Source organism: Maylandia zebra, linkage group LG20, assembly GCF_041146795.1.
Source record: "Maylandia zebra isolate NMK-2024a linkage group LG20, Mzebra_GT3a, whole genome shotgun sequence".
NCBI lineage: Eukaryota > Metazoa > Chordata > Actinopteri > Cichliformes > Cichlidae > Maylandia > Maylandia zebra.
Window position 1 is genome coordinate 7,811,953 of NC_135186.1, and position 24,873 is coordinate 7,836,825.

At 38.3% G+C, this 24,873-nt stretch overlaps 1 protein-coding gene across 13 annotated transcripts in view; it reads left to right on the forward strand.

The window, feature by feature from the left end:
- Window positions 1-24,873, forward strand: part of cacna1db (calcium channel, voltage-dependent, L type, alpha 1D subunit, b) — a 90,768-nt gene that overhangs the window by 27,138 nt on the left and 38,757 nt on the right. For 6 of the 13 annotated variants that reach the window (XM_076878036.1, XM_076878033.1, XM_076878032.1 and 3 more), the window contains exons 4-13: window positions 6,672-6,811; window positions 7,457-7,599; window positions 11,794-11,946; window positions 13,250-13,446; window positions 16,136-16,239; window positions 16,593-16,762; window positions 21,852-21,926; window positions 24,089-24,176; window positions 24,357-24,383; window positions 24,695-24,855. In XM_076878036.1, the coding sequence (XP_076734151.1) occupies window positions 6,672-6,811; window positions 7,457-7,599; window positions 11,794-11,946; window positions 13,250-13,446; window positions 16,136-16,239; window positions 16,593-16,762; window positions 21,852-21,926; window positions 24,089-24,176; window positions 24,357-24,383; window positions 24,695-24,855 (1,258 nt within the window). The remainder of the gene's footprint in view (window positions 1-6,671; window positions 6,812-7,456; window positions 7,600-11,793; window positions 11,947-13,249; window positions 13,447-16,135; window positions 16,240-16,592; window positions 16,763-21,851; window positions 21,927-24,088; window positions 24,177-24,356; window positions 24,384-24,694; window positions 24,856-24,873) is intronic. The other 7 variants (XM_076878039.1, XM_076878037.1, XM_014407507.3 and 4 more) reach the window with 3 other exon arrangements.

The following is a 24,873-nucleotide window of genomic DNA, read 5'->3' on the forward strand; positions in this document are numbered from 1 at the left end:
TTTGGAGCTTACAGGACTCGCTGCTCCTCCTTAAATCAATTAAGCTGTTTCACTGGGAGTGGATGGACCTCAGTTTGTGCTGCTCTCTACGGGAAGCAAACGCATCTTATGCCATAGTGTACAAAGTCATTTTGCACAAGGAGATTAATGCTCGCTGCCATCCTGTTTTACTAAACTGACCCTAAATGCTTACAGTGAACACAAAAGGCCTTTTTCTGTTGTCTTCAGCTCCACTGGCAGATTGATCGCTCCTCCACACAATAGGAAGCGAGTATATGTAATTAAAAAGCGTTATAACAATTAAACAGTAATAGTAACACATAATGTGCATTATTTGGATCATACGTTTTATTATCCTCAAATTTTCTTTAATGTCTTTCGTATTTTGATGGCGTAAAAGTATTATTTTCAAGCTGAAGGACTGAAAACTGAATGTAGGGCATCTCCTGTTCATCTAAACCAGTAGGGTGTACCAGAGGCAGTCGTCTTGAGTATCCCTCACTTAAGCACTCCAAGTTTCATTCTCTGCCCACACATGCAACAAGCCTGATTTCCATGGCGACAGCATCCCTGTTACAAGCACGGGAGGAGCATTTTTCACTGAGCTCGGACACAGGAAACAAACACCGGGGATGCCGTCCTTTGAGGAAGAACATGACAAAAACAAACACAACATTCGTTCTGGATCCTCACTTTTAGCAGAACAAAAGGCCAAAGACCGACGTGTGTTGACAGTGTTTAGATGTGTGTGTGTCACCCCCCCCCCACACACACACACATACACGACCCCGTCTCGCTTTTTCTCTCTCCTGGTCAGCACTCAACTCCACTTACTATCCAGGAATCCCTCGGGGATGGGAAGAATAAAAGGGATTTAATATGTATTATATAACATCATAGCATGTGTGCTATAGCTAGGTATGTAACAGGGCAGAGACCAAAGTCTGCTTAAAGACTACACTTAATAAATCCACTTCTGTGCATTGTAGGCTTTGATAGTTCCTATAATCCTTACCTTATTATGGGCTTAAAAACAAGAAGAGTTCTTGCAGGCTGTTATTCAGTCGAGATATTTAAACAGACAAATAGCAAAATTGAAAGCGCCTCTCCATGTTCATGAAGTGCTGAAGTCTCCCCGCAGCTGCTTCACAATAAACGTCATAATACGTAATTTCACTGGAAAGCTTTTAAAGTGAAGCAGATGCAGGAAGTGTTTACTTTTAATTAATAGCATTGCATCCCTGCACCTGTCCTACTGCTATCTGCTGCTTCTGTTCTTGTCTGCATAATGGCTTGGCCTAAAGGCAATTGTTTACGCACAGCTCTCTTAAGGTCCCATCACAGCGTTACAATCAGCTTGAGGTCTAGGCTTTGCAACACTTTGATTGTCTTGTGTTTTCAGCTTTTCTGTTGTAGATTAGCTGCTGCGCTTGGACCCATTGTCCTGTTGTATGCTCTAACAAGCTTTAGCAGTTGGACAGATGGCCTCACATTTGACTCCAGAATACTTACAGAGGAGTTCATGGTAAACTCAGTGACTACAAGGTAGCCAGATCCTGTGTACCCCTCCACCAACAGCTGGTATGAGCTGTTTCTGGTTTTCACCAAACATCCGGACATCTCCACTTTGGGCTCATCTTCTTGTTCCAACAGTCTCGTGTTTGTTCAGATGCAGCTTCTATTTTCCAGTTGTACTGTCATGAGCTGTAACATTTAACATGACAACTTTTTCTATCTTTCTACCATGCAAATGTGTATTCATTAGGTTTTTTATGTGTATGCAACTTGCATTGTGAGATCACCTATGCACTACGTTTGTTGTCTCCATTGTCCTGTGGTAATCTCCACTCTTCATTATCGGCCTTACTCCCAAGTCACGACCTAAATCCAGTTCGCTGAAACACACACACACACACACACACACACACACACACACACACACACACACACACACACACACACACACACACACACACAATTTGTCAGCTGTTCACTGAACAGAACAGCGAACATATCATTCCTGTGTAAACAACAAGAGGACAAGGCAAGAATGCTAAATTGGATGTAGGCAGGTGTGTGTTCATGTGTGCTTTGAAGGCTCTTATCACTGAGAAACAGCTCTGAATTGTTAGGCTTGTTGACGTTAACTGGCTCCCCCCCCCCCCCCCCCCCCCCCCAGCTGCTGTTGAGACACCACTCTCAGTTAACACCGTTAACAATTAAGACACAGATAAAGACATGGCCATTGTTGAAATACCAATATTTTCTCAGCAGCTGAGTTACTCATACAGAGCATCTGGATAGTTCTGCAGTATGAAAAGACCAAAGCAGTGAATTTGCATGTTTTTGATTTAAAAAAAAAAAAAAAAAAAACTTGCATAAAGGATATTTCCATTTCTGGTAAAGAGTTTGCAGACCTTGTAGACGTATCTCAGTTTATGTTTTTCTGTATTGGATCTAAATCAAAACATTTTGATACATATTTGTCAAACTCATATTTGTTTGAGGTACAGTAGAAAATGCAAATTTAACAGCTTTGCCAAACCGATGTAAAAATGTTTTTTAAACTTAAGCTTAAGACATGTGCCGCCTCTGTCAGTGCGCCCCAGGGCAGCTGTGGCTACAATGTAGCTTGCCATCACCAGTGTGTGAATGTGTTTGTGAATGGGTGAATGACTGAATGTAGTGTGAAGCGCTTTGGGGTCCTTAGGGACTAGAAAAGCGCTATACAAATGCAGGCCATTTTTCCATTAATCTGACAGCATCTGAATAGGCTGTCTTCGTGTTTGACTGAGCCTTCAGCTTTCTGTTAAAAGTTGCCAAAGCCCTATGAGTTCTAGGTTTGACCCAGAAACATTTACATATCAGTTTTATATTGCACAAGACTGAACTGCGAACAGATAGGCACTCAAAACACAAGCCTGTCTTTGACATTTTTGTGAGTTGCTCCACTCACTAAATTCCCCTAAAAGTAATAAAGTTTGCATAATGACGTGATCTCGCCAACTCTTTTCTTATTTATTGCAATTTTGCTTATAAAGGTATAGTTAAATCTCACTAGTGCTAGGATGCCTGGGTCGTTGACCCAAGGTTTTTGAGTTTATTATTTATTATTTCCAGTCTTTGGTTTCTTTGAATTCTGTCTTATGGTTTATGTCTCTGTCTTCTCTAGTTGCTCTGTCTCCCCTGTCAGCTGTATCCCCTTGTCTAGTTCGCGTCTCTGTGTATCCTTAGTTGCTATATCCCCGTGTCCAGCCAGTGTCTGTGTCTGCCCTGGTCCCACGTCTCTGTTCCCTCTGTTGTAGTGCCTGCATGTGAGTCTGTGTCTTTTGTTCAGTCGGTGATATGGGTTTCCTGTTTTACTTTGAAAGTCCATGTCTGATGTTAATGTGTCTGGTTTTGCTTCCCCTTGTCTCGTTAGGCCTGATTTGCCCCTGCTGTTTCCCTCCTGTTACCCATTCCCTGATTGCTCCCTCTGTGTATTTGAGCCCTGTGTTTCTTTGTGTCTGTGTCGCGATCTACTGTTTACCTAGCTGTGTGTTCTGTCAGTCCTCCGGTGTAAGTTTATTTTTATTTTTTCCAGTTATGTTATATTTTGAGTTTAACATTAAAGCTGTTTTGAGTTCACGACTGTCTCTGGAGTCTGCACCTTGGGTCCTATTCCTGTCTGCACACAGCCACTCATAACAACTAGAAGTTCATGCTGACAATTCCTTTGCATCTGTTGTCACTGCCGTGCATATACAAGTCTTATCTGTTGTCTTTTATCTTTTCATTGTGTTGGAACACAGCTGAAATTAGGAGACGGGGTTATGTTTATTAAATTTAACATTACTTGCCATTGGTGTCCAAGAAAACATTCTGCCTACTCAATACAAAAAATACTGAAGTCATAAAAGACAAATATATTTTAATTTAAAAGTTTCATAACTGGAAAAAAAACATGTTTCCTGCACTAGAGATTTAAAACTTTCCAGATCACACTGAACGACAGCGGGTAAACAGGTCTGAGTGACCACTGTTATCCTCGTTCCATGTTGACAATGCCTCCATTCATCACACATGAGGGGTGAGTGCTTTTGATAAGAATGGACATCATATGGAATAGCTTTAGCACTCACCAGCTGTGACCCCCAGTGGGGTCAGCTGTAGGAGATTTTGTCAGACGGCTGTCTCCGCCACCATCATTAAAACATCAAATCCAGGATGTCTTTTGGAAGAATGAAGCATCCATCCTTCCTGCTGTTGTTACAGAGACTTTAGAATCAATGTCTGGGTGCACTGACACTGGTGTGACGTGGCCGCTCGACAGCTTGCTATGTTTTGTTGTTTGTGCCTGTTATTTGTAGGCTTACTGTACATCTGTTTGCACAGTGATGCTCAGAGCTCCAGTGGCTGCCTGAAAAGAAAATACGTCTGTAATCTTAAGTAGACTGCATGGATAAATTGCATAATCACAGTTAATCTAAAGAGTCAATGCACTTAGAGCTAAAACTAAAAAAAAATAACACTATAGTAGCCTAGAGTGGCTGCTGATTAAGTGTTATTCTTTAAGCCACCATTGCCAGCGGCATTTAAAATTTTTCAGTGAAAGTGTTGGTCTGATTGACTTGCTGCTTTTCAGAAGCATGGTTTGAGTTTGTGTATCATTGCAGGTCTCTCTGCCCACTTGTGTGGGTGTGAAGTCTGAGTGTGCGTGCTGCTGATGTCGTCAGTCTCTTTCAGTAACCACGTATCTTTGCGCACGCTGTCCGAGTGCGCTCTGCGTGTCTGCATCCTTTAAATCAACAACAGGAGTGCTTAACTTAATGGGCCTTAAAACCTGCCGACTCACTAACCTTTTGGTTCGTAAATAAGAGACAGAGAGAGGATGACAAGCGGAGAGAAAGCGAGAGAGAGAGAGAAAGTTGTGTGTGGGAGAGGCAGAAAGAGAGAGAAAGGGAGCGAGTGAGATACGTAGGAGAGAGAAATGTGTTTCTGTGTGAGAGAAAAAGAAAGTGGAGGTGAGAAAGTGAAATAATGTGTAAGCACAATAAATAGATGTGTGTGTGTATGTGGAAATATCCAAATTCTGGGACATATTTGCATTACCGGGCACATAGTTACCATGGAAACATGCTGATGATGCACCAGGACATACAGTATGACTTGAAGACTTTTCATCTTTTCTGTTTTTTGGCCTCAAAATATACGCACTGGCAGCATGTCTGCTGCTTAGTGGTCACCGCTTCGGTTTTTCTGCACCACTTTTGCCCGAGATGATGTGTCAGTCACACAGCGCCATTAATTTTGCGACGTCCTCATTTGGATTTTGTGTTGTTGGCTTTCAGTACATCTCTCCCTGAGCTGTGTTTATGAGGTTCACCTGAATGCAAATGAATGAAAGGGGGTCATTTCCACCCACAGTCACATCCTTCCATATAAAGCCGGTGTTACATCATATTTCACAATGCTGCTGCTGTATAAAATCTTGAGCTCTCAAAAGACATATTATGATTGTCTTTTCTGTTTTTTTCTTTTTTCTTTTGGTGCAAACATCATGTACTCATGAAAAACTCACAATTTTCTTTACTTTCAGAACCAGAGTCACAGTCCATTCTTGAACTAGAACACTTGTGCGATATGCTTATGGGTACCTGAACATTTCAGGACTGAGCCACATTTAACTTAAAACATCACTACTGGAAAGTTTGTTTCTGCTTGTTGTGTTATGTCTATTCTCAATGCATCATGATGTCTGCTTCTGCACTTGTGACACTACGGCAAATGCTGTTTCAGTTTTATTTTATATTGACACACTTGAAGCCTGAATCATGAAAATACGAATAAATCATCAGAATGAACACAGCGCACTATTGCAAGCCTTATATGTAGACTCTTTAGCAAACTTTTATTTTAAGGAATGATATGGTTCCTTAAGATCTAGATTTAAATTGTCACACCTCACAAACATGTGGACATGGGAGGAAGAGTGCATGTATAATGGGAAAAGGATGTTGAAGATGGAGCTGCCAGGCAGGAGGAAAAGAGAAAGATCACAGAAAGGATTTGTGGATGTAGTGAAGGAGGACATGCAGGGGATTGGTGTGCCAGAAGAGGATGCTAGGGTTAGACTGAAATGGAAGCAGATGATGTGCAGTGGTGACCCCTGTGGCAGCCTGAAGAAAAAGAAGAAGAAGAAGACATGTCTTACATGTGTATAGATATAAATACAAAGCGGTGTTTTCATGTCAATATTATAAGCTTATTATAGTAACTCAACTGATAATTGATCAGCGGATTATTAGAGAGATTTCTGTTTGATGACGTGCTTTATGTCCATGGATGAAATATTACCTTTTTTAATCTTGATTTCATCTGGCTGAATAGATTTAGGATTAATTTTTAAAGTACTTCTTCAGGGTTTTTTTTGTCTTTTTAGTCAGCATGTCCTCTAGCTCAGCACACGCAGGCTACATTTGTTGAATGTGCTAGGAGGGGGGGGTTGGGATTGAAAACATGGTCATTGACCGTTTGCCTTTTATTGATAACAGATACCTGGTGCGGCTGCAAGTCGTTGCACACACCATTGTCCAACAAGGTCGCAAAGTTTAAATAAACATCTTTCATTGTTTTCCACCCCTCTCCTCTTTACACCTGTTTTCTTCCTTGTTTCTGTTCCCTCTATGCAGGAGACAGTAGAGTATGCCTTCCTCATCATTTTCACAATAGAGACATTTCTGAAGATTATTGCCTACGGTCTGGTGATGCACCAAAACTCCTACGTCAGAAACGGCTGGAACATGCTGGACTTTGTCATTGTCATTGTGGGGTGAGTTTACAGGTAGCACATAATGCAGGATATACGTACAAATACACATTTGCACACGCACACAATTCTTTTTACATAAGAAACCAATCATGCGCACATCTTCTACGCTCTCTTCCATGTACTTGAAAAAAGATGGTATAACACATATTTGTGCATTTGCGCAACTTAGCCCAACATCTGGCCTTCCGCTCTCTCAATCAAAAATGAATCATGACCTTTTAAATTCTGTCCTGTATCACTACAATAGTGATGTTTTGAGCACATGCACCAAAGTGCACACTCATACACGCACAAAGACACGAATATATGGCTTTGTATAGAGTGACGGTTTATCAGTAGACCACCTGGCTCCTGTGGGACTTCAATGTAAACTGTGATGAGGTGTGAAAAACTAAAGGTAAATATCCATAGACATATGTAAAGAGCACACACATAAACCATGCACACTTGCACAGGCAGGTGCTTGAACAGAGAGACAAGAACAAAGAGGACTCACGGCTTTGTTCATTGCTTTCTGACTCTTTTGCTTTTATCTTTTTCTGCTCTGTTTTCATCACATTGCCATTACTGCTTCTTCCCTTACATGCCTCTGCCTCACTTTCTCTATATTTTATCTCCCTCTCTCTCCCCCTCTCTCATCTCCAGGTTGTTCAGTGTGGTTCTGGAGATGATAACCAAAGATGCAGATTCTGGTGGTCAGTCTGGAGGCAAACCTGGAGGGTTTGACGTCAAGGCCCTCCGAGCCTTTCGCGTGCTACGACCCCTTCGCCTTGTCTCTGGAGTTCCCAGTGAGTAAACATAAAAATGTGGAATAAATGTACATGTTTTACGCCCTTAAGTCCAAACCAATTAATCTTCTCTTTATTTAAGCGCCCTATGAACTCACACAGGAGTTCTCAGCTAATTTCACAGTGACTGGGTTGAGATGAGTGTAGATACTGTATGCTTGGATGCACGTGATCCTGTCATGGCACTGAAACACACAATGGACGTAGAAAAAACCCCAAAATCTCACAAAACACAATGGAAATATATTTGGGGAGAAAATAATGGGACTAAACAGCTGCTGAAATTACAGAAATCAAAACATGTGAAGGATTGCTCTGAGACACATTAAAAAGAAGCGGAGGATTCATCGGTGTAGTGAGGGACAGATAGATACGTGTTTGCTATTGGAACCAGATGTTCACACCCACATAGTCTTGAGAAATGGGTGTACCCAGCAAACATAAAATACTGTATCCTCAAAAGCTGGATTGGTGTCACTTGCACATAATTAAAACACTAAAGACACAACAGATCACATGTTGACATGAGTCATGGACTCTGAGTAAGGAAGGAAACATCTGGCTTGTTATTGGTGCACATTTCAAAAGCCAGCATCTGTGTGCACGGGACACTTTTGTGATACACACATTAATGCGTACCGGTTTTGGAGCAAAGTATGGTATGCAGATGAAAAACGCTGTGCACATATGGGATGTGAAGAGTATGGCACTATAGTAATGGAATCTACATAATAGGATACGGAGGCAAGCATGGCCACGTCCCAACTTCCTACTGGCATAAAATTCAATGAAAAATTTAAAAAACAGTAGATTTGTTTGAACTATTTTCTCCTAAATGCATGACTACGGCGTGTTATTAGTCTAAATTATCATTAGGTGTGTTTAGTGAAAATGATCTGTTCTGAGTTAGCATGGTTCCACCTGCTCCAACTATTCATTTTATTCCACTTATCCAGTTTAGGGTCACAGTTGGGCTGGAGCCTATTCCAGCTGTTACAGGGCGAGAGGTGGGGTACACAGCTGACAGAGCCTCAGAGCCTTTCATGTGCTGTTAGCATAAGTTAGCGTTTGCACTAGGGACATTTTCTTATTTCTTATTATAAGACACCTTTAACACATCTTCTTTTGTGCTTACCTAGCTTTGTCATCCAGTCTTATGAGTAGCCCAATTTTTCAGTGATTTCAAAGTTGTGTTTTATTACAATATGGAACTTATTGAATTAGGGGACCATGTATTTCACATTAACATTGTGTTGATATTTTCAGCCTGTTATGTTTTATTCAACCCGGTGTTTTGTGTGAAAAACACTTCTTTGCTGTCCCCAGGTTCTCTCTGTTATGTTATTAGATTTCTATTCCAGCTCAGCTGAATTGTCTCTGCAAAGACAGTCACTATGGCAACCTTAAAACACCCAAGTAAAGGGTATTTCAAGCAGCTGGAGTTTTTCTGGTCATTTGTCCTTGAGGCAAAACAGCAGTTCTCATATGTTTTAAATGCATTTGAAGGTAATTAACTGGCTTTTATTAGTCAGCATGGCCAAATATCAACTACTCTATGTTTTTCTCTGCAAACAAAGGTGACAGGTAAACATGGGCAGGATGCAGTTGAGAAGTAGGACATGGTGACCCTGACCGAGTCTGTTGTTTCTGGTGTCGTTATCGCATCAGCATTTGTAATAACAAGCCGTTAGAACTGCTATCAGATAATTATTTAAAATTCATTCAGTAATATTTAAATGCTTGTTTTTGATATAAAGCGCCTTGAGGCGACTGTTGTTGTGATTTGGCGCTATATAAATGAAATTGAATTGAACTGATATTGAATTAAAAGTTTTTAGTCATTCAGGATGGCAGGGATTATGCAGGAATAAATAAAACATCCTTAAGGAGTTTCACTGGATGCTTGTTAAAGTTTTTATGTAAGCAAGCAAGCTACCCAAAAATGTGTGATTATGCACTGAGATGTTGTAATCTTGATAGTATTGTTAACAAGGAAAAAAGAGCCATAAAATGAATCACAACATGCAGGAACGAGGTTTCTTATAGTAGCTGTATGAAAAGCACAAGACTAGCAAAAAAAAATAAAGATATGAAGATGAGCTGCAATCACAAAGTCAGTTACCCTACCATAGGTACTACATAGTACTTTGTAATATCACACAAATGATACATGTGTCTTTTGTCCTGTCTCCCTCCCCTCATGGCAGCAAACAGCTGCTCCTTCCTGAGACTGGTTCTGTTGGAGGGTTCTTCCTGTTAAATGGGAGCTTTTCCTTCCCACTGTCACCAAGTGCTTGCTCATAGGGGGGTCGTCTGATTGTTGAGCTTTTCTCTGAATTATTATAAGATTTTTATCTTACAATATAAAGGTGATATTAAGATGACTGATGTTGTGATTTGGCTTTATATAAAATAAAAATGACTTGAACTGAAAATAAAAAGACCTTAAATTATATATTCTTTAGTCTTTATTTGGCTTATTGATCTCAATAATCCGCCTGTTTATGAAACAGCTCAAAACTTCTTTTAGTGGCCAAGGTAGGATGTGGGTAAAAGAATGATGGACTATTACAAAGTAGCAAGTGTATAAATTGTGATAAAGCACTATCTCACTGTCTCGCTAAGTGAAATATTCACTGTGTTGTATTAAACACTTTAAAATTAAATCACGGTGCTAGCAACAGTAAAGCAGCATGACCTGTGCTTTGACTTGCTAACTTTACTGTCTGCTATACCCACTCCAACCTTTTATTGACGTCCAGGCTGGGCCTACTGGAACATTTCTGTAGTCATTTCTGGAACTGTTATCACTAACTATTTAGTGAGGTTTTTGTTAGTTTGTGCTGTTGGGTTATTTGAGTATTGTATTCCTTCCACTGCCCTCCAAAGACACTTGACTGTTAGCAGTGCAAAGGTAGTTTACCAAAATAAAAATAAGATGGTTGGTTAAACATTAGCTCTTAGAAGTTTGTGTAGGTCCTATCATATTACCCAGTTTCTTTATCATTCATTATATACTTTTTTCCTTCAGTGTTTCTGTTTTCAGCACACATTTGACCTTAAATCAACACATGCCCTAATGTGTCTACATTCTTTGAGTTGCCATAGCAACGTAGCATTTGCTAGGTCTGAGGAAAAAAGTACCTCTGGGACAGATGAAGATGCATTGAGTTTCAGTTCTATACTGAAACTGAGTTTAACGTTTGTCTTGTCTTTGCAGTCTGATTTAGCTGGGATGTTTCAACCCGTTAGCTAGTAAAGCAGAGGATCGTTTGCTAGCTTTCATTCCTATCCACTGATATAATTAGACTTTTGTAAGAAATTGTGCATTTTTACAAATGTGTACATTTGCACTAATGTGAATACAGTGTTTGTGTGCAAGTTTCTGTATACCTATGTATTGTATAGCAAAACATACAGTAGGTTGCCTACGTGCCAGTTGCTAGCTAAACAAACTTTGACTGGAAAAGTGATTTTTTTTTTAAGCGTTTAGAGATTTTGTTCTGTAGCTGGTTATCAAAAAGAAATAAATGTAAACTCTTTTTATTAATCCAATAAAGTCTTGATGGTTAAATACAGTTCCACCTTCTTAATAAATTTGCAGGCTTTGTATTTTTTTGGACTGTTTGTCAAACAAAACGATCACTAACCCCACATTAGGAACTTCATCTTTCATTATTTCTTGTATTTTGTTTATTGAAAATGCCTTAATACTGAGAAAATACTATAAGACAAATTGATAATGAAAATAAAAGTTATTTGCAGCTCTCACATTTATGTCTGTTTATTCTATATTTCCAAGATAGATTCTTTTAAGAATATTTAGTGAATAATAGGAAGAGACTCATGTTCATTTAGATGCAATGTTGTGGTATCAGTACGGATTTCAGCTGATTACTTTTTACAGTACCTTTCAACATCAAATGCCATGATTTACCATGTAAAGGGTTACCATTAGTGTTTGTTGGAGTCGTATTCATGATTTACAGTCTAATTAGGCCTTAATATTTTGGTCCTTTGTTTGCTTTCTTGCATAATCATTGTTATCATGGGCATTATATGATTGATAATCATATCATGGTTAAATGATTGGGTAAATAATTTGTGTTTTTGTCTTTTTGCATCTGTCCCAATTCCCGCAGAGTAAAACTGATGCTTCTTCTGACTGACTTTAGCTTCTTTATATTTTTGCAGGTTTACAGGTGGTTTTAAATTCCATTATTAAAGCCATGGTTCCCTTGCTTCACATCGCTCTGCTGGTCCTCTTTGTCATTATTATCTATGCCATCATTGGCCTGGAGCTTTTTATTGGCAAAATGCATGCCACCTGTTACATGACAGAAACAGGTAAGGTATCTTCCTTTCTTGTCTGCTACTACACGTCTGCTTCACTTTCTACAGACACCTGTTAAAAGAGGGATTTGTACTCCATAATGTAATGTAAACAGGCATACACGTCACCTTAGAACAGACTCAGGATTCAATCCCTGTCCCTGAAAATGAATGGACACATGTACCTATGTGAATGGTGACAAGCCACTGAAAACAGGGCAGAACAGCAGATGGTGGATTAAATCCAGTGATTAAATGACTAATATCTAGCTATTATGTAAACATGCTTGACCTTTGCTTTACCATTACTCTTTGATGTCAGTGTATCAGAAAAAAAGGGACATGTTGATGGACATTAGCACATATGTACACAAAGACACATACATAAAACCACAGTTATAGTCTAAAATGGCTGACTGACGGGATTGAAGCAGCTTAAGTAACAGGGATTTGCTGCATTACGACAACTGTTATTGTGGCGTGTCACTCTCCCTCTCATACACCTTTCACGTAATCTCGCCTTCTTTCTCTCCCTTTCTTGCTTTCATCTGTTCTGTTTGCCTGGTGACTTCAGGAGAAGCACAGTAGGGTAAAGTCGAGAGGTCGCGACAGAGCAGGATTGAATCTCGCTTTAATCAAAGCCACTGTGTGTTCACCAGCCCTGAAAAATAGCATTTAGCATGTGTTTTTTTTTAGGTTTTTGGATAGGTCAGAGGGGCATGCATCCAAAAAAGGAAGAGGCCACATGTTTGAATTTGTGTGTGTAGAAGCACTGTGGTTATTTGATTAAAAAGGTGGAAAGTTTAACATGTGGGCTAATCTACAGTGAGTGAACTGTAAGCGTGGGGTGCTGGGGCAAACTGTAATTAATGTTAGTGTATAGCATAATTTTCTGCATTGCTCCTATGATGATGGAATAATGTCAGAATACTGAACAGTGAAATTTTAAAGTGTGACACAGAGGAATGCATGAATGGCTCTATGGATTCCTGATACCTATTTTATCATGGATATAGCTTAAACTTAACTTTATTATTATCTTTGCATGAAGTAATAATCCAATCATAATGTCAGAATCAAAGAAAATACAGTGATGGGGAACTCTTAAAAATAATGCTGGAGGAAAAAAACTCCACATTCTTGAAAATAGATAGATTATAACACACTAAGAATGAAGATGCAACATGAGATTTAAACTTGGACAAAGAACATACGTGAAATGATGTGACAAATAATTGAACAAGTTTTGCCTGGATGATCTAAAGTCGCTTTCATGTTGTTTCCATGTTGATTTACCTGTTTGTCTTTGTATCTCCAGGTGCCCTCGCAGAGGAAGAGCCGGCGCCATGTGCAATATCAGGGCATGGGCGTCATTGCCTTCTCAATGGTACAGTTTGCCGGGAGGGCTGGCAAGGCCCCAACAATGGCATCACCAACTTTGACAACTTTTTGTTTGCCATGCTCACTGTGTTCCAGTGCATCACCATGGAAGGCTGGACTGACGTTCTCTACTGGGTAAACCCAAATTTACAATGCTACTTGAAAATATAGTGCTGTGCAAAAGTCTTGAGCCACCCTGCATTTATTTATATGTTGTTTCCAGGGAGCCAGACTTTCTTGCAATTTATTAAGTGGTCTTGAGCAATAGTTCTCCAGGATTTCTCATGGTGTAGGATGTTGACTTTGGATACTGGCTGCTTTTCCAGTCATTATTCAGTCCACTCTTTGTACCTGGCTATTTTCAGTAGAATGTTATTTGTGTTTTTTAAGCTACTTAATGCTGACCTATGAATCATTCAGACATAAATAAAGACACATAGCTTCCTGGAAGAACCAGTGTTGTGTTAACATATTTAGACAACTAAGAGCCAATTTTAAATCTTATCTTTAGGGACTTTGTTACTAGCAGCCTATTGGGAAAAATGGTTTGTTTAGATTAATATACAAAAATACCAAATATTAGACAGTTTGACAGGCATAGTATTTGGAAAACAACAAAATGATTCCCAAAGTGCTATTAGCTGAAAACCTGGCATACATTGGCATGGTGTGTCTTGGTGAAACTGAACCGATCAACAGTATCTGAAAGTCATGTTCTTAAGAACAGGAAACAATCCTGTCACAGGACCTGAGAGATGCATCTGGCCTTTCACTTGATCCATCTACTGTTCCATTACTTAAGAATGGGAAACTTATAGAAAAGGCTGAGGTAACCCAAGTTACACAAGAAGACTGAAAATCAGTAACATCTCTTATGAAGTGCAAAATAATCATCAATATGCACTGAGGAGGTCAGGAAAGAGTGTCTACAGCCATTTGTAAAACATGGTGGAGGCTCTGTTATGGTTTGTGGATCTTGTCGAAATTGATGGAATTTTCAAGACAGAAAACTACCATCGGAGTTTTATGCAGGATGCAATTGCATCTGGAAAGCGTGCGACTGGAACTGGATTTTTTTTGTTTTAGCATGATAGTGATCCCAAACACACTGCAAATTCAATACAAGCATATCTGGATAGGAAAACACTATCAGTCATGGATCCCCAAAGCCCAAACCTCAACATTACTGAAACAGTGTTGGATCATCTTGACAGAGAACAGAAAAAAACGACAGGCAACATCCAACAAAGAGCTCTAAATGTCCTTCAAGGAGCCTGGAGAGCTATTCCTGCACACTAGTGAAATATATTACAAGAAAGCTGCCTAAGAGAGGTCAGGCGGCGTTGAAGAATAAAGATACCAAATACTGATTTCCAACTTTGTTAGAATTCCACAAACTCTATTTGTGCCTTATATCCTGTATTTCTCAAAGTTTGCACATGTTTGAAGAAAATGCTGGCTCAGGAGATTTACACAGCACTGTATGTATAATATTAAAGTAATAATAAGTGTAATAGGATTATGCATGGTTTTTTTTAAACAAAGTTAATGTCATTTAAATTCCTTAAAAAAAGGAAAGTTGTTTTTTATAGCTCCTAACAAAAAAAGGGGATTCGCATGACAAACTATTGTTATATAGACAATGGAGCTATTGCTTAACAATGGAACATTAGTTACAAATGTGACAAAAGCAGTAAGACACCATTCAGAACCATGATTTTTCATGCAGGTTTGACCCCAGCAACACTTTTCCAAGCAAACTCATTTAAGCCTTTGTTTTTTTCTCTCTGTTTTGCAAATCCATGCTTTATGTGATTTTTTTTTTTTGTTGTTGTTGTTATTTTCTAAAAAAGTTTTCACAGCTAGAGTGTGCAACCCATTTTTAAAGGCTAACCTGAAACCCCCGGCTTCATATTAACACAAATCACCAACAGCTTTTAATTAGCCAAAATACTCAGCACTGATGATGAGTTTTCCTCACAATACACCCACGCCCTTTTATTGATGGAGACCCTCATCTATGAAATAATGAACCTCTTCACCTCCTTCTCGTTCGTCTTCTCAGACTCTCTCTCTCTGTCCCACACACTTTCATGCATGTATGTGTTACCATGGCAATCCCATGCTAATACTGCTGTTAAAGTGGTGGAAGGAAGGAGATTCAGCAAACCTAAAAGATGGAAAAAGAGATCATGGCAGGATAGCTACGCAGATGTATAAATTAAAACTGACCTTGAGCCTTTCGTACTGATATAAGCCAAGTATAAATTTTTCTTCGGGGTGGGCGGTTCTGCGGCTGGAGGCAGGCACATCAGTGGGATTTTTTTCTTTAACGGGAAAATGACTATCAAAATAGAAGTGTAAACTGTAAACATTTACACTGACTGAGCAAAGAAAAGTGCCTACTGTGATGAGAGCTGTGTGAAATGTGATTATGAAAAAAGGGCAAACTTTTAGGTCCTGGTGTTGCCAGCAGCTCAGCTAAGAGGCACGTTGGATTTAGTGCGGTCATTTGGCACAGCCTCATTACTAACACTAATACAAGTACTCACTGTCATTCATAACTGACCCAGTTGTCTCTCACGTGGTTCCCTCTAGTGGTCACCCGTCCTGCTGCAGTTTTAGCTGCCATTGAGTGACAAACCTCTTTCCTGCTCAAGGGATACTGTGGGCTTTGCACCTCCATGAGTTAATGATTTTTTTAAAATTAGAATTCAGTTTTTATTTCGAATAATTTAATCTATGTAAGCTGTAAGAATAACATTGCCATGTCTGAATTTAGAGTTAATTCAGTTAAATGTTCCTATTATCTCTTTCTGTGTAGATGAATGATGCAATGGGCTTTGAGCTGCCGTGGGTCTACTTTGTCAGCCTCGTCATCTTTGGATCCTTCTTTGTTCTTAACCTGGTTTTGGGTGTGCTGAGTGGGTATGTTTCATGTTTCTGTTTTGAATTGTTGTTTTAATAAAATGCCCTGTTGTGGGTGCTGAGAGTCTACTTGAAAGGAACATACAATTTACAGTATGCGTGTAATATATCTATAAAACATATTCATAGATGGGGTATTTTGCTCATTTTGGTAATAATATAAAAATGTGATGCTGCGTGTGAATTCCACAAATAAGTTTAACCCTGCACATTTAACAAATGATAAGAAATTGTTTGTTGAGGTTATTAAGTTATCAGTTTTAGTGCAGCCTTAGTTTTAAGACTGCAGAGCGCTGCCATTCTGTACAGTGTTACGGTGACCCACGTTTGACATTATGCTTTCCCCTCTATAGAGAGTTCTCCAAAGAGCGAGAAAAGGCCAAGGCTCGAGGTGATTTCCAGAAGCTGCGTGAGAAGCAGCAGTTAGAAGAAGACCTGAAGGGCTACTTGGACTGGATCACCCAGGCAGAGGACATCGACCCTGAGAACGAGGAGGAGGGAGATGAGGAGGGCAAGCGTAACCGTGAGTTACCTGGATTTAATGTTTTTTTTTCTCTACTCTTGTCCAGCACTCTTGTCCAGCAGGCAAACAAAGAATGCAAACAGAACTGTGACTTACAAAGCCTTAACTTCTTCTGCCCTGAGATAATGCTGCACATTTCTTTGCCACTAAAACTGTTACAAGAGGAAGGAGAGACGGTCAATCTGTTATGCATCTAACTGGCAGTTCTCATGATCCTTTGCTTACTTTGACTTGAATGCGGCTCATTGTGGGAACATGACGTTGTTTTGAGACAGCTGCTTCCTTGCAATAATTTCTGACTTGGCATTTGATTAGTACAGTAAGTGAGGGGTGACTGCTTCTGTTTATTTGTGTTGACAAGGAGCACAAGGACTGAATTAGAATGAGGAAGCTCAGGCAGGGATTGCTTGAAGCATCTAAGATTTCACTAAAAATTGTATGATAATGCACCGAATGCGATCTAATACATGAATGTAAATCTTTTGTGAGTTCCTACATTTCTGCAAACATACTGTATGACCTACAACAATGACTCCTGAAGCCCCTGGTGGGCCACAAAGGTACTGCAAGTAGGCCTCAGTAATAACAGAAATTGATTAGTTTGAATACTCACAGGTTTGTACAGTTAAATTTTTATATACATGTATTTTTTTATATAAAAAATGAATTTAATTTGGTAATAGGAGATAGCTAGTTTGTGATATTACAAATTTTTCTGACACAAATTAATCAATCTAGATAAGGTTGTTTATGTTTTTTGAACACAAATTTAAAGGAACTATATCGCTTTCTCTTGTGTTTTGATTAGATTTAAGATGGATGGGCCCGTTGGGATTTTCTGGTTCTTAAGTGGGCGGCAGCAGTCCTGACTTTGGGGATGGCTGACTTACAACATGATCATGACAAGAAAGCCTAGTGTAACAAATGTGGGAAGATCAGTGTTTTCAGCTGCTCTCAGTCATTCATAGCACAGCAGAGAATGATTAAGCTATGACAGCCTCATAATTCCTTTAAGAAAATTAGAATAAAAAAACTTTGCTTTCAAATAGAAATGTGTTCTGCAACAATACGCTTCTTAACATCCACCTCCACCTCTGACACAGTTAAATACCTACATTTTTGCCTTTGTGTACGCAGTACGAATATCTCAGCCAGACATATTATGTGCCTTATAACCGCTGAATATTATCTTCCACATAATTAGTGTTAAATCACTACAGCAGTGAATCACAGCCTCTGAATTACCACCTACTTTTCAGATACGTTCACTTATAACAGTTTTGACCATTCATGGGTCTCTCCAGCCGGTCAGAGTAAACACCAGCGTTAGTTTAATCCATAACAAATGTAATGGAATCCTTATTACATGGACGTAATGCTTATATTAGCGTTCACTTAATCCTCACATTTATATACAACTGGTGGTATAAACACCCATCTTTGGCATGCTGGAGGATTTTATCTATGAAATCATAACCACTGTAGCAGTGCAGTTTGTGTGCTGCACTACACTTTCACACATGCGTGTCGTGAAATTAAATCTCTAGAATTTTCTTTGATGTGTCTTCAGATTTTCACAACGCTGCACGTTCAATACCATGGCAAAAGCTGTGTGTTTTTCTTTGCTGTATTTCAATGTTTATATGGGTTGTAAATAAAAATGCATATAAATACTAGAGATGGCACGATACCACTTTTTTATGTCCGATACCGATACCGATATCATAAATTTGGATATCTGCCGATACCGATATGAATCCGATATAGTGTTTTTTAATCAACAAAACTGTTTTTTAAAATATCTTGCTGCATTTTGCAAGTCTGCAAGTTCATACTCAAGTTTAAAACAACAACTACACTAAAGCTATTCTGTTATACCTGTATACAAAAAAAATATTTCATAGTTCAGCAATACTGATCAATCTAATAAACTTAGACCTACACCATCCTCCCTATTCTGGTATTTTAAAGAGTACTTAGCGTAAATATTAAGCAACCTAACTAATAGGGTTCCAACTCCCAGCAACAACAAAAATAAATAAATAAAAAATAGGGAACCACCCCTCACGCTCCACCTCATGATGCTTAATCAACGTAATCAACCTTAATTTGATGCAGTGTGAAAAAAAATGCACAGAAATCAATTATTTTTCAAGAAATATTAAATAGATTCGACATCTTTCTTCAACAAAATTGCAGACTGCACAGATGGTACCTTCCCAAAGGAAAATGTACTATAGCTTACTAGGGTAAATATATTAGACTTAATAGTCACTATATACAGTAATTGACTTCTATTCATTTTACATCAAATTAAAACTTTGGGTGTCAGATAATTATTTATTAAAAGCTCGACATTTTAAATGAGAATAAGAAAGAAAAGTATGTCTTTGTGCCCCCTTTTCCCAGTTAATGCCCTATCGGCCCCCCTGGCTAAACTTTGCTAGATCCGCCCCTGCGCAGTTACCAGCCGTCAGCTACGTAGAAAAAGATCCTGGTGTAGAAAGTAATATTAAATAAATTGTAACAACAGCTTATCAAGCTTAAATGTGCTGCTGTTGTTCAGCCGCTGGTTTGCTCTTTCTGGCGCAAAGTGGACCAAAAACAAACAAGAGAGACTCACGACAGAAAAGCCGATCAGCTGTTGTATTTTGTCATGTTTCTCAGGTCTTTGTCTGAATTTCTACGAACATTATTGCTAAGGATTGTCTTATTGCATTGGAGTCACACTGGGTTAAATATGTACACTTGGGTTTTAAGGGGTATTTATTATTTTCTTCTTTTTTTTGGGTTGTATGGAAGCCCCAAACGCAATTTCATTGTTCTTGACAATGACAATAAATAAATAAATACTAATACTAAATTAGCAGTTTCACGATTGAAGTAGCAGCCGGAGAGCGAGAGGCAGTCGCTCGTTAAGCTTAACGTGGGAATGCTTTACAAACATTCAGAGATGGACTTACACACTTGCTTTACTTCTCTCGGGGATAACTTTGTCGGAGATGAAATGCCAGGTTGCTAGCGAAGCTCCAAATGCTATCCAGACCACCGACAGGTCCCGCATGCCACAGCTGCTCTATCACGTGATGCATACTGCTCCGACGTTCTGAGGCGAGTTACGGCGTGTTGCAAGTTTTGTGAGGTGCTTTCGTGATATTTAATGAATCGGATTACATTTTTTATTTTTCTCCGATATCCGATCCAGTAATTTAGGTCAGTATCGGACCGATACCGATACGTAATATCGGATCGGTCCATCTCTAATAAATACTGTATTTTACTTTTATCTGGATTCCAAAAACTTAACTATTTCAGCTAATGTGATCTAACGCAACATATTGTGGATGGACTGTAACCATAATGTAATTCAGCTCCACGTTTGCCGTAATAAACAAGATTTTAACGTTGCTGGTTAGATTTGGTTACATTTGTAGACAATGTTACTTGGTTGCAGTAGCAATGACACAGAAAAAATACTGACAAGTAGTAACAAAAATATATTTTTCATTACAGGCACGCCCTGGAAAAATATTTAGCTGTAAGTTTTTCAGATTCAGAAAAAGCAGGAGTATCTGCGTAATTCTTAGATTTTAATAAAGAAGGCAAACAAAAAAAAGGCAAACTTGATTTGCAGATTGACATTTGTATTCATGTGTATTTAGGCACTGTGACTGGTGGAGAAGCCAGTATGAACAACTTCAACAGTTAGTTCTGGTTTCTGACATTTGCTGTATATGGAATAAGTCGAATGAGCCATTAAATAATCTAATAGTCCAAAGTTGATGAACAGGAGAAATTTGGGCTTTTTTTTTTTTTACATATGACATAGCATCCTGCCATCAGAGAGAGATGAATTTCCTTAGTTGTTTGCTCTACCTTAAACATTTACCTTTTTTGTGTGTTTATTTAATCATAGTATTTCTAATGTCTGGTATGAAAATTGGATGGCGCAGCGGCTCCGTGATTCTATTAACTGACAGTAGGAAGGCCATTTAAAATTATGTGTTGAATTCAGGGTTTTTCTTTTGTTATTTTGCAACAAATGTTGGGACTGAAGCTTGTGTCATTAGTAATTATACCATAATCCATCTGGATGTGCAGGGAAAAAATGTGGGCGTAACTGACATGAAAATACATCTGACCCGAGTTATAGCTAGACTGCCTCGTAACCATTCACAGAGCAGTCAGTGCGAATGTACCTGTCAGTTTTTATGTTCACCAGTAGTTGCCTTGCTTTTAGCCCTGCTGTCGATGTTATAGATGACGACGGACTAACTTTACTTCCTTGCAGTGTGTGTGCGCCTTCTAAAAACTGTCTGTAGACTGCTGTTAATACCTGTTTCACCCTTCTCTTCCCTTCGTTTCTTTACATCATTTTCTCTCTTTACCCACAATTGTTCTCTTCTCTGCTTTCTTCTACTCTTTTCCAAAGTCGTGTTTAATGTTGATTGTTTCTAGTGTTACAGTGTATTATATAGTTACTCTGTCCAGAATTTACAGAGCTAATGTTACAGCATGCAGTCTAACAGATAGTTGATTTTTATTGCTTTGTTTAATTTGTTTTTGCTTCATGTACTCAGCGGGACACTTTATAGTCATGGACAATCTTATGATGACACATTTAAAAAACGAATGTCCTTGACTGTCTTATTTATTTGCTGATATTAATACTAATACAAGTACATAATTTATGAGCTGATATATATCATAATTATGCCTTTATGTTCATCATGTTGTCTCTCTAAATGGTCTGATGTCTTCAAATCTACAAATTACTGTGAATTCCTCCTTATTTGGTCTTTTTACTCCTTACTGCCAGTCACTTTTGCCCAAGGAGCAATGATGAATTAATTATTACACACACAATTCATGCATAAATAAATGTAGTTAGTGTATTATTATTAGTAGTTAATCCACTAAATATAATTCAAGAATGTCCTGTATACTTTTCTGGACACGGTAGCTGTGCCAGTAGCTTGTATTGCAGCTGTCTCTTGCTGTACGTTCCTCTCTCTCTTGTTGTGCTGTGTACTGACTCACTGCTTCCTCTGCTGTCTGGCTGTATGATCTGCATGTTGATAACACCAAGGGGTCACGCTGGCTGACCTTACTGAGAAGAAGAAAGGAAAGTTTGGCTGGTTCACTCAGTCCACAGAGACACAGGGTAAATGTGTGTGCGCGCGAGTGTCTGAAAGTCTGAATTTCCCCACACATCTTCACCAGGACGGTTCATCACCTGCATGTGCTTTGCTTATGCTTTGTGTGTGCTCTCGTATTTAAACACCCTTTCCTTTATTAGTCTGTTTCTGATCCTTACCATCTTCAACGCATACATGTTATTCTATTACTGCACTGGCATAACAGGACAGTCCAACTTCCAGTAAAATGCTTTAAAGATTTTGAATTTTACACCACATGAAAGGAAGGGAAAAAGAAAATGGAGTTTGACCCGTTTAGAGCAGTTTAGAGAAAAATTATATATTTTTATTTAACTGAAGAATTAGTAACACTGATATTCCTAATACCACCCACACACCACATTGAACATTGTTTTACATACATATGTGTGTGGGCGCATGTGAATGTAAGCCTAATTCACAATGCATACTTTAGTAAGTATAAAACCATCAAGATAACAACAATAAGCCTCACTTAAAATGATAAATATCCTGTGAAACTCTAAAAATATATGGCATTGCAAATAAATAATTTTATTAGTATATGCACCAACAAGCCTTAACTTTAAAATATATAACATAATTGAAAATGAGCTCCCTTAAAGTACTTAAAATGTAAATGTTGGCATTTTGTTGCCCAAAAATGTACTTACATGTATAATATGCGAGTGTTAAATGTCAGCAAAATTTATTTAGCTCATATTTACTGTATTGCCATGTAAGTATAGGGTATATTTATCTAATATTAATGTTGTTAGTTAATATTATAACTAGATTTTCAGTATTTTGGGTCAGAAGAAAAATACCTTAGCTACAAAATTATTAAAATTTAGTTCTAATCAACATCACCTATATGTTGTAAAATAAATTGTAAATTGAAGTTTTGTAAATAGTTATTTTAATGTTTACCATGAAAGTAAAACTGCAAAAAAATATACTTGTATATATTATAATGAGTAATAAATTAGTTATTACTCATTATTATTGTTAATAGTTATTTTTATTTTAATAGATTTAAGTGTATTTTTCTACAAAATAACTTTATTGTAATACATTGCTTATGTTATAATAGGTGATAAGAGAATCTAATTATTACTTTGATTTATTTACAAAGAATTATAGACATTAGTTTAAACTTTCCAATAACCATTAAGATATAACAGTTATCTAACAACACAGATAATTATCATACGCAACTGTAGAAACCAATTATTAGCACATTAGTGTACATTATGAATTATAATTTAATCTCTTAATAAACAATAACTTACCATTTTTTAATGATGACTGAGGGAAAACATAGAATTTTATCTAGGACTGCCACATGGTTTTCTCATCATCATTATCATAATAATGGCATCTTCATCATCATCATCATCATCATCATCATCATATTCAGTCACGTTTTCAATTGCAACTATATTTTGTGCATGTACAGTAAATGTGAATTCTAATGCGTATACGCATGACATACCTGGACAAGAATAATTGATGCATTTGACTGCAGTGTTCATCTGAACACTGCAGTCAATGGTATTTCAAACCTCACCATGGAAAATGGATTTCCAGTTCCAGTCCAATAAATAATAATCTATCAAATTTAGTTTGACTCTGGACTGGCAGCATGTATTCACTGTTACTAGATCTGTGCAAAAACCTTGAGCTTCATCTTTTTGCAGTGCTCACAAGCATTACAGCTGGTTTCACACTGTGAAACTCCAACATCCAGGGGTCAAACTTTGTCAGGCAGTCACTCCAGCATTTTTATCTGACACTTGCAGATTTTGCTGTTTCATTTAAAAAAAAAAATTTCTGGTGGTTTGGCTTGGCCTTCCTAATAAAAAAAAGAGATCAATGGAGTCCATGTTAAATAATCACAAGCTGAAATCTGAACTCAAGATTATAATCTATTGTTTTACTGTAACGACTGATTAGAGTGTTTATTTGGGCTTTGTTTGTTCAGATTTTAAAATAAGTCACATTTATTTTGAAGGATATTTTATCACTCGAGAACCAAGCCAAATCAAAAATGCATGGATATCAATAAGAGAATCAGTCATAACATAACAGAAAGCCTGTGTAATAAACTTTTTCCATTAACGTGTCTTTACGTGTGTGTATTTGTATGTGTGTGTGTGCGACATGACAGCGAGCATACCCACAAGTGAGACAGAATCAGTGACCACAGACAATCACAACGGAGAGGAAGACAAATCACCATGCTGTGGTCCACTGTGGTGAGTGCTGTATATGTTACTCAACACATTACACGTTTCACTCTGAAATTTTATTGACAGCTTAGGCTGTCTGGTAATTGACAGTCAGTAATATTAAAACTCGTTTGATTGGATTGCAGAGTGCACATTTGAACATTCTGTTACATTTAATTAAAAGTTGCTTCTTTTTATTCTCCCCAGTCAAAAAATTACTAAATCAAAGTGCAGGTTGGTACCCCGTTGTGGTGCTGCATGGTAGCTTTGTTCATCATTTACTGGACTTGTCTCATCTTGCATGGTTGATTATGGCATCATGTTTTAATTGTTCAGACCGCTGATGTTATCATCTGTGGTTTTTTCCCCCTAAATGTAATCATTGTGTTTATGCACCTGAAACCTACCCTCTTTTCCTCCTAATCAACCTTTTCCCCTTTGGAATCATAATGAAGTTGCTTTTATTGTATTTCACCAATCAAATAATCCAATAAATAGCAATACAAAAAGCAAAAACCTAAACATGTGACACTCATCGCCTACAGCCGTCAGTGGCGTCGATGGAACCGTTTCTGCCGCAGGAAGTGTCGCGCAGCTGTGAAATCGGTGACCTTTTATTGGCTCGTCATCATCTTGGTGTTCCTCAACACTCTTACTATCTCGTCTGAGCACTACAACCAGCCAGACTGGCTGACTGAAGTACAGGGTATGTGCTTTGCTCTGT